This window comes from Nerophis lumbriciformis, linkage group LG36 (assembly GCF_033978685.3).
Source record: "Nerophis lumbriciformis linkage group LG36, RoL_Nlum_v2.1, whole genome shotgun sequence".
Taxonomy (NCBI): Eukaryota; Metazoa; Chordata; class Actinopteri; order Syngnathiformes; family Syngnathidae; genus Nerophis; species Nerophis lumbriciformis.
Genome location: NC_084583.2, coordinates 19,055,717 through 19,065,000, shown reverse-complemented (window position 1 = coordinate 19,065,000; position 9,284 = coordinate 19,055,717). Strand labels below are relative to the sequence as shown.

Below are 9,284 nucleotides of genomic sequence, written 5' to 3'. Positions count from 1 at the left end.
GGTTTGGAACTTGGGAAAGTGTTGGTTTGAATGTCCAGGATGAGTGGAATGTGTTGATGTTGGAATAGGTTGAAAAAAATTGTGCAACTTGGAAAAATGTCCCATTCATTTCAGTGGGAACTTCCTGGAAATTTGGGAATTTTGGGAAAAGCGGGATTTTTTTGGAAAGTGATTAGGAGCATGAATGAGCTGAATTGGTTGGTGTTGAAATTGTTTAAATCGGTCAAGAACTGTTGAAGTAGAATGGTTTGAATAGGTCGAAAAATGTGGAAATGGTGGAAGTTTGAAAAATGGCCAATTAAATTTGAATGGGAAAAATGCCCCAATGGTTTGAATGTTGAAGAGTTTGAATTTCCAGGAAAAACGGAATTTGGTTTGGAACTTGGGAAAGTGTTGGTTTGAATGTCCAGGATGTGTTGATGTTGGAATAGGTTGAAACATTGTGGGAATTGTGCAACTTGGAAAAATGTCCCATTCATTTCAGTGGGAACTGCCTGGAAATTTGGGAATTTTGGGAAAAGATGGATTTTTTTTAAATGAATGAGCTGAATTGGTTGGTGTTGGAATTGTTTAAATCGGTCAAGAACTGTTGAAGTAGTAACATGTTGAATTGACAATTGGTATTAGGGAATTCCTGGAATTTAGGGAAAACCAGGAATTTTTCAAGTTCAAAAAACAACTTTGTTTTTTTTGTTACAACCAGTAAGCCATTAACCAAGAGTCTTCCCTCAATAACCTCAGAATTATTGCTTATTAGTACTAAGTAATGAAGTTGTTGTATATGATTCTCCCTTTAATACCACTTAATGAATATGGTCTGTTCTTACATAACAAAACATACCTAACCCTAACCCTAACCCTATCCCCTAACTCTAAATTAAATGTTTGTTACATAGAATATGTTCCCCTAGTGTCCAAATAACTCTAAATTAAGTATTTGTTACTTAGAATATGTTCCCCATACTAAAGTGTTACCAAAAAATTATATTTAACTAGATAAGGGAATTCCTGTAGGAATTGCGTGTGAACGCTCCAATGCTGAAGTTGAACTGAAATGCTGACAGAATGTAGTATGAATGTAAGAATAGTTTGAATGTTGAAGAGTTTGAATTTCCAGGAAAAAACGGGATTTGGTTTGGAACTTGGGAAAGTGTTGGTTTGAATGTCCAGGATGAGTGGAATGTGTTGATGTTGGAATAGGTTGAAAAAATTGTGCAACTTGGAAAAATGTCCCATTCATTTCAGTGGGAACTTCCTGGAAATTTGGGGATTTTGGGAAAAGCGGGATTTTTTTGGAAAGTGATTAGGTAGCATGAATGAGCTGAATTAGTTGGTGTTGAAAGTTTTTAAATCGGTCAAGAACTGTTGAAGTAGTAACATGTTGAATTGACAAATGGTATTAGGGAATTCCTGGAATTTCAGGAAAACCAGGAATTTTTCCAGTTCAAAAAACAACTTTGTTTTTTTGTCCTGATTAAGAGGAATGTTTTGACGGTGGAACGGTTGAAATGCGTTGAAAAATGTGGAAGGAGTAGTCGCCAGAAAAAAGGGTGGAAATAGGGCTGTGGAAAAGCAGGTATTCTGGAAGATCCTGGAATTTTTTGGAACTTATAAAAATGGAAGTTTGAATTTCCAGAATGGTGGAATGTGTTGAAGGTAGAATGGTTTGAATAGGCTGAAAAATGTGGAAATGGTGGAAGTTTGAAAAATGGGCAATGCATTTTGAATGGGAAAAATGCCCCAATGGTTTGAATGTTAAAGAGTTTGAATTTCCAGGAAAAACGGAATTTGGTTTGGAACTTGGGAAAGTGTTGGTTTGAATGTCCAGGATGAGTGGAATGTGTTGATGTTGGAATAGGTTGAATAGGTTGAAAAAATGTGGGAATTGTGCAACTTGGAAAAATGTCCCATTCATTTCAGTGGGAACTTCCTGGACATTTGGGAATTTTGGGAAAATCAGGATTTTTTGGAAAATGATTAGGTGCATGAATGAGCTGAATTGGTTGGTGTTGGAATTGTTTAAATCGGTCGAGAACTGTTGAAGTAGTAACATGTTGAATTGAGAAATGGTATTACAGAATTCCTGGAATTTCGGGAAAACCAGGAATTTTTCCATTTCAAAAAACAATTTTGTTTTTTTGTCCTGATTAAGAGGAATGTTTTGACGGCGGAACGGTTGTAATGAGTTGAAAAATGTGGAAGGAGTAGTCGCCAGAAAAAAGGGTGGAAATAGGGCTTTGGAAAACCAGGAATTCTGGAAAATCCTGGAATTGTTTTGAACTTGTAAAAATGGAAGTTTTAATTTCCAGAATGGTGGAATGTGTTGAAGGTCGAACGGTTTGAATAGGTTGAAAAATGTGGAAATGGTGGAAGTTTGAAAAATGGCCAATTAATTTTGAATGGGAAAAATGCCCCGATGGTTTGAATGTTGACGAGTTTGAATTTCCAGGAAAAACGGAATTTGGTTTGGAACTTGGGAAAGTGTTGGTTTGAATGTCCAGGATGAGTGGAATGTGTTGATGTTGGAACAGTTTGAATAGGTTGAACAAATGTGGGAATTGTGCAACTTGGAAAGATGTCCCATTCATTTCAGTGGGAACTTCCTGGAAATTTGGGAATTTTGGGAAAAATTGATTTTTTTTATATGAATGAGCTGAATTGGTTGGTGTTGGAATTGTTTAAATCGGTCTAAAACTGTTGAAGTAGTAACATGTTGAATTGAGAAATGGTATTACAGAATTCCTGGAATTTCGGTAAAACCAGGAATTTTTCCAGTTCAAAAAACAACTTTGTTTTTTTGTCCTAATTAAGAGGAATGTTTTGACGGTGGAACGGTTGAAATGCGTTGAAAAATGTGGAAGGAGTAGTCGCCAGAAAAAAGGATGGAAATAGGGCTGTGAAAAAGCAGGCGTTCTGGAAAATCCGGGAATTTTTTGGAACTTGTAAAAATGGAAGTTTGAATTTCCAGAATGGTGGAATGTGTTGAAGGTAGAATGGTTTGAATAGGTCGAAAAATGTGGAAATGGTGGAAGTTTGAAAAATGGCCAATTAATTTTGAATGGGAAAAATGCCCCAATGGTTTGAATGTTGAAGAGTTTGAATTTCCAGGAAAAACGGAATTTGGTTTGGAACTTGGGAAAGTGTTGGTTTGAATGTCCAGGATGAGTGGAATGTGTTGATGTTGGAACAGGTTGAATAGGTTGAAAAAATGTGGGAATTGTGCAATTTGGAAACATGTCCTATTCATTTCAGTGGGAACTTCCTGGAAATTTGGGAATTTTGGGGAAAAGATGGATTTGTTTTTAAATTAATGAGCTGAATTGGTTGGTTTTGGAATTGTTTTAATCGGTCTAGAACTGTTGAAGTAGTAACATGTTGAATTGAGAAATGGTTTTAGGGAATTCCTGGAATTTTGGGAAAACCAGGAATTTTTCCAGTTCAAAAAACAACTTTGTTTTTTTGTCCTGATTAAGAGGAATGTTTTGACGGTGGAACGGTTGAAATGCGTTGAAAAATGTGGAAGGAGTAGTCGCCAGAAAAAAGGATGGAAATAGGGCTATGAAAAAGCAGGCGTTCTGGAAAATCCTGGAATTTTTTTGAACTTGTAAAAATGGAAGTTTGAATTTCCAGAATGGTGGAATGTGTTGAAGGTAGAATGGTTTGAATAGGTTGAAAAAAGTGGAAATGGTGGAAATATGAAAAATGGCCAATTAATTTTGAATGGGAAAAATGCCCCAATGGTTTGAATGTTGAAGAGTTTGGATTTCCAGGAAAAACGGAATTTGGTATGGAACTTGGGAAAGTGTTGATTTGAATGTCCAGCATGAGTGGAATGTGTTGATGTTGGAACAGTTTGAATAGGTTGAAAAAATGTGGGAATTGTGCAACTTGGAAAAATGTCCCATTCATTTCAGTGGGAACTTCCTGGAAATTTGGGAATTTGGGGAGAAGATGGATTTGTTTTTAAATTAATGAGCTGAATTGGTTGGTTTTGGAATTGTTTTAATCGGTCGAGAACTGTTGAAGTAGTAACATGTTGAATTGACAATTGGTATTAGGGAATCCCTGGAATTTCGGGAAAACCAGGAATTTTTCAAGTTCAAAAAACAAATTTGTTTTTTTGTCCTTATTAAGAGGAATGTTTTGACGTTGGAACGGTTGAAATGCGTTGAAACATGTGGAAGGAGTAGTCGCCAGAAAAAAAGGGTGGAAATAGGGCTTTGGAAAACCAGGAATTCTGGAAAATCCTGGAATTTTTTGGAACTTGTAAAAATGGAAGTTTTAATTTCCAGAATGGTGGAATGTGTTGAAGGTAGAATGGTTTGAATAGGCTGAAAAATGTGGAAATGGTGGAAGTTTGAAAAATGGCCAATTCATTTTGAATGGGAAAAACGCCCCAATGGTTTGAATGTTGAAGAGTTTGAATTTCCAGGAAAAACGGAATTTGGTTTGAAACTTGGGAAAGTGTTGGTTTGAAAGTCCAGGATGAGTGGAATGTGTTGATGTTGGAACAGTTTGAATAGGTTGAAAAAATGTGGGAATTGTGCAACTTGGAAAAATGACCCATTCATTTCAGTGGGAACTTCCTGGAAATTTGGAAATTTTGGGAAAATATGTTTTTTTGTTTTTTTTATTAATGAGCTGAATTGGTTGGTTTTGGAATTGTTTTAATCGGTCTAGAACTGTTGAAGTAGTAACATGTTGAATTGACAAATGGTATTACAGAATTCCTGGAATTTCGGTAAAACCAGGAATTTTTCAAGTTCAAAAAACAAATTTTTTTTTTTATTCCTGATTAAGAGGAATGTTTTGACGGTGGAACGGTTGAAATGCGTTGAAAAATGTGGAAAGTGTAGTCGCCAGAAAAAAAGGTGGAAATAGAGCTTTGGAAAACCAGGAATTCTGGAAAATCCTGGAATTTTTTTGAACTTGTAAAAATGGACGTTTAAATTTCCAGAATGGCGGAATGTGTTGAAGGTAGAATGGTTTGAATAGGCTGAAAAATGTGGAAATGGTGGAAGTTTGAAAAATGGCCAATTCATTTTGAATGGGAAAAACGCCCCAATGGTTTGAATGTTGAAGAGTTTGAATTTCCAGGAAAAACGGAATTTGGTTTGGAACTTGGGAAAGTGTTGGTTTGAAAGTCCAGGATGAGTGGAATGTGTTGATGTTGGAACAGTTTGAATAGGTTGAAAAAATGTGGGAATTGTGCAACTTGGAAAAATGACCCATTCATTTCAGTGGGAACTTCCTGGAAATTTGGGAATTTTGGGAAAAGATGGATTTTTTTTTAAATGAATGAGCTGAATTGGTTGGTGTTGGAATTGTTTAAATCGGTCAAGAACTGTTGAAGTAGTAACATGTTGAATTGACAAATGGTATTAGGGAATTCCTGGAATTTCGGGAAAACCAGGAATTTTTCCAGTTCAAAAAACAACTTCGTTTTTTGTCCTGATTAAGAGGAATGTTTTGACGTTGGAACGGTTGAAATGAGTTGAAAAATGTGGAAGGAGTAGTCGCCAGAAAAAAAGGGTGGAAATAGGGCTTTGGAAAACCAGGAATTCTGGAAAATCCTGGAATTTTTTTGAACTTGTAAAAATGGAAGTTTGAATTTCCAGAATGGTGGAATGTGTTGAAGGTAGAATGGTTTGAATAGGCTGAAAAATGTGGAAATGGTGGAAGTTTGAAAAATGGCCAATTCATTTTGAATGGGAAAAACGCCCCAATGGTTTGAATGTTGAAGAGTTTGAATTTCCAGGAAAAACGGAATTTGGTTTGGAACTTGGGAAAGTGTTGGTTTGAAAGTCCAGGATGAGTGGAATGTGTTGATGTTGGAACAGTTTGAATAGGTTGAAAAAATGTGGGAATTGTGCAACTTGGAAAAATGTCCCATTCATTTCAGTGGGAACTTCCTGGAAATTTGGGAATTTTGGGAAAATATGTTTTTTTGTTTTTTTTTAATTAATGAGCTGAATTGGTTGGTTTTGGAATTGTTTTAATCGGTCTAGAACTGTTGAAGTCATAACATGTTGAATTGACAAATGGTATTAGGGAATTCCTGGAATTTCGGGTAAACCAAGAATTTTTCCAGTTCAAAAAACAACTTTGTTTTTTTTGTCCTGATTAAGAGGAATGTTTTGACGGTGGAATGGTTCAAATGCGTTGAAAAATGTGGAAAGTGTAGTCGCCAGAAAAAAGGATGGAAATAGGGCTGTGAAAAAGCAGGCGTTCTGGAAAATCCTGGAATTTTTTTGAACTTGTAAAAATGGAAGTTTGAATTTCCAGAATGGTGGAATGTGTTGAAGGTAGAATGGTTTGAATAGGTTGAAAAAAGTGGAAATGGTGGAAATTTGAAAAATGGCCAATTAATTTTGAATGGGAAAAACACCCCAATGGTTTGAATGTTGAAGAGTTTGAATTTCCAGGAAAAACGGAATTTGGTTTGGAACTTGGGAAAGTGTTGGTTTGAAAGTCCAGGATGAGTGGAATGTGTTGATGTTGGAACAGTTTGAATAGGTTGAAAAAATGTGGGAATTGTGCAACTTGGAAAAATGTCCCATTCATTTCAGTGGGAACTTCCTGGAAATTTGGGAATTTGGAGAAAATATGGATTTGTTTTTAAATGAATGAGCTGAATTGGTTGGTTTTGGAATTGTTTTAATCGGTCTAGAACTGTTGAAGTAGTAACATGTTGAATTGACAAATGGTATTACAGAATTCCTGGAATTTCGGTAAAACCAGGAATTTTTCAAGTTCAAAAAACAAATTTGTTTTTTTATTCCTGATTAAGATGAATGTTTTGACGGTGGAACGGTTGAAAAATGTGGAAAGTGTAGTCGCCAGAAAAAAAGGTGGAAATAGGGCTTTGGAAAACCAGGAATTCTGGAAAATCCTGGAATTTTTTTGAACTTGTAAAAATGGACGTTTAAATTTCCAGAATGGTGGAATGTGTTGAAGGTAGAATGGTTTGAATAGGCTGAAAAATGTGGAAATGGTGGAAGTTTGAAAAATGGCCAATTCATTTTGAATGGGAAAAACGCCCCAATGGTTTGAATGTTGAAGAGTTTGAATTTCCAGGAAAAACGGAATTTGGTTTGGAACTTGGGAAAGTGTTGGTTTGAAAGTCCAGGATGAGTGGAATGTGTTGATGTTGGAACAGTTTGAATAGGTTGAAAAAATGTGGGAATTGTGCAACTTGGAAAAATGACCCATTCATTTCAGTGGGAACTTCCTGGAAATTTGGGAATTTTGGGAAAAAGTTTTTTTTATTAATTAGCTGAATTGGTTGGTGTTGGAATTGTTTTAATCGGTCTAGAACTGTTGAAGTCATAACATGTTGAATTGACAAATGGTATTAGGGAATTCCTGGAATTTCGGGTAAACCAGGAATTTTTCCAGTTCAAAAAACAACTTTGTTTTTTTGTCCTGATTAAGAGGAATGTTTTGACGGTGGAATAGTTGAAATGCGTTGAAAAATGTGGAAAGTGTAGTCGCCAGAAAAAAAGGTGGAAATAGGGCTTTGGAAAACCAGGAATTCTGGAAAATCCTGGAATTTTTTTGAACTTGTAAAAATGGACGTTTAAATTTCCAGAATGGTGGAATGTGTTGAAGGTAGAATGGTTTGAATAGGTCGAAAAATGAAGTTTGAAAAATGGCCAATTCATTTTGAATGGGAAAAATGTCCTGGAAAACCTGGAATTCTGGGAAATCTCGGAATTTTTGCAGTTTTTCAAGGGAAAGCTCGCGATTCCTGAATAGGCTGAACAGTTTGAAGTTGGAACGGTTTGAATCGGGTGAAAAATGTGGAAGGTAGAACGTGCCAAAATCTGGACAAGAAGAAGAAGAATAAATAGATGAATTTTGGTGTAGAAAAGCATTATTTTGTTCAATTATTTCATCAATTGTTTCATCATTTCAGGTTTCCTCAAAGTCCTTGAAATCCCCAGAGGAGCACGCCACTTACTGATCCAAGAGCTGAAAGCAACCACTCACATTTTTGGTAGGAGTTCAATGCACTTTGCGTCCGTGTTATTATTATTATGTGTTTTTATCTCCGTGTGTTTTGCAGCTGTGAAAAATGTGGCTTCCGGACTGTTTTTCATAAACGGGGAGAACGAATATCCCGAATCCAGATCGGTCATCGAAAAGGGAGTGGAGTGGGAATATGAAAACGACAACAACAAAGAGACGCTCCAAACCACGGGTCCTCTCACACACGGAATTTTGATCATGGTACCTACTAAGAACTGCTGTCCATTTGAGTGATGGTGAAAGAGTCCCATCACGGGTGTTGTTGTGTCTCTCCAGGTGAAATTACTTGGAGATGAGGATGTGAACTTGTCTTATAAGTACATGATGAACATGGACAGTGATTCCTTCATCCAAAACAACATTCTGGTGGAGGACAGTGCCTATGAGTGGGCCCCCAAGAGATGGTCCGACTGCTCCAAGCCCTGTGGTGGAGGTACCAAGGCCAAGTGCTGCCCGCTCTGTTTTGTTTACGTCAGCGCATCCATACCCACTGTCAATGTGTTGTGCAGGGAAACGGTACTTGCGGTACGGCTGCAGGAGAAAAGTGGACAGTAAGATGGTCCACAAGAGTTTCTGTAACAAGTCCAACATGAAACCCAGAGGAGACACCCAAGACTGCAACCAGAAGCCCTGCCCTCCACCCATGTATGCACACTACCAAACACATACATGTGTACACACAAATTGCACTGCACAATGATACACTAGGGTTATTTTCCATTTAGCTTCACCAGTTTTAGATTATTTTTATTCAAAATCGCTGAATTTTCACATTTGCCGTTCAACTACTGAGAAGAGACGGTGCGGTGATCAGCAGCCAGTTGAGGCACGTCACTCAGTGCCTCAACATGGACGGACTCGGCTAACTGCTGGCCTGCTGTGCAGTGAGACTGTATTGCTATATGAACTATATTATACATTTCCATAGTTTAGTTAGCTGAGGTATATAATGTACAGTGTAGTTTGTCAACAACTGTATGTGTGTAAAGTATTTCTTGTGCTGAGCGATCATAAAACGGCCTGCACCCCCCGCCGTAGAATGCACGGCAACCCCTGACGGGAGTGTTATATCAACTAAAGCCCACACTTAAACTTTCCACGTGCAAGATTGAATCTATTTAAAAAAGTTATTTCATAAGAAGCCAAAAAGTGCAAAAACAATAATGTTGGTGTTGGAGGAGTTGTGAATGACTGCAGGGCCACAACATTAGGTACACCTGCAGACTGCAGGTGTACCTAATTCACAACTCCTC

The 9,284-nt window shown here is 37.2% G+C and overlaps 1 protein-coding gene across 2 annotated transcripts in view; it reads left to right on the top strand.

The window, feature by feature from the left end:
• The window catches only part of LOC133577040 (A disintegrin and metalloproteinase with thrombospondin motifs 2-like), a 550,759-nt gene that overhangs the window by 522,765 nt on the left and 18,710 nt on the right, over positions 1-9,284 (top strand). For both annotated transcript variants that reach the window (XM_061930552.1, XM_061930551.1), the window contains 4 exons: positions 7,919-7,999; positions 8,069-8,232; positions 8,308-8,464; positions 8,541-8,676. In XM_061930552.1, coding sequence (XP_061786536.1) covers positions 7,919-7,999; positions 8,069-8,232; positions 8,308-8,464; positions 8,541-8,676 — 538 coding nt within the window. The remainder of the gene's footprint in view (positions 1-7,918; positions 8,000-8,068; positions 8,233-8,307; positions 8,465-8,540; positions 8,677-9,284) is intronic.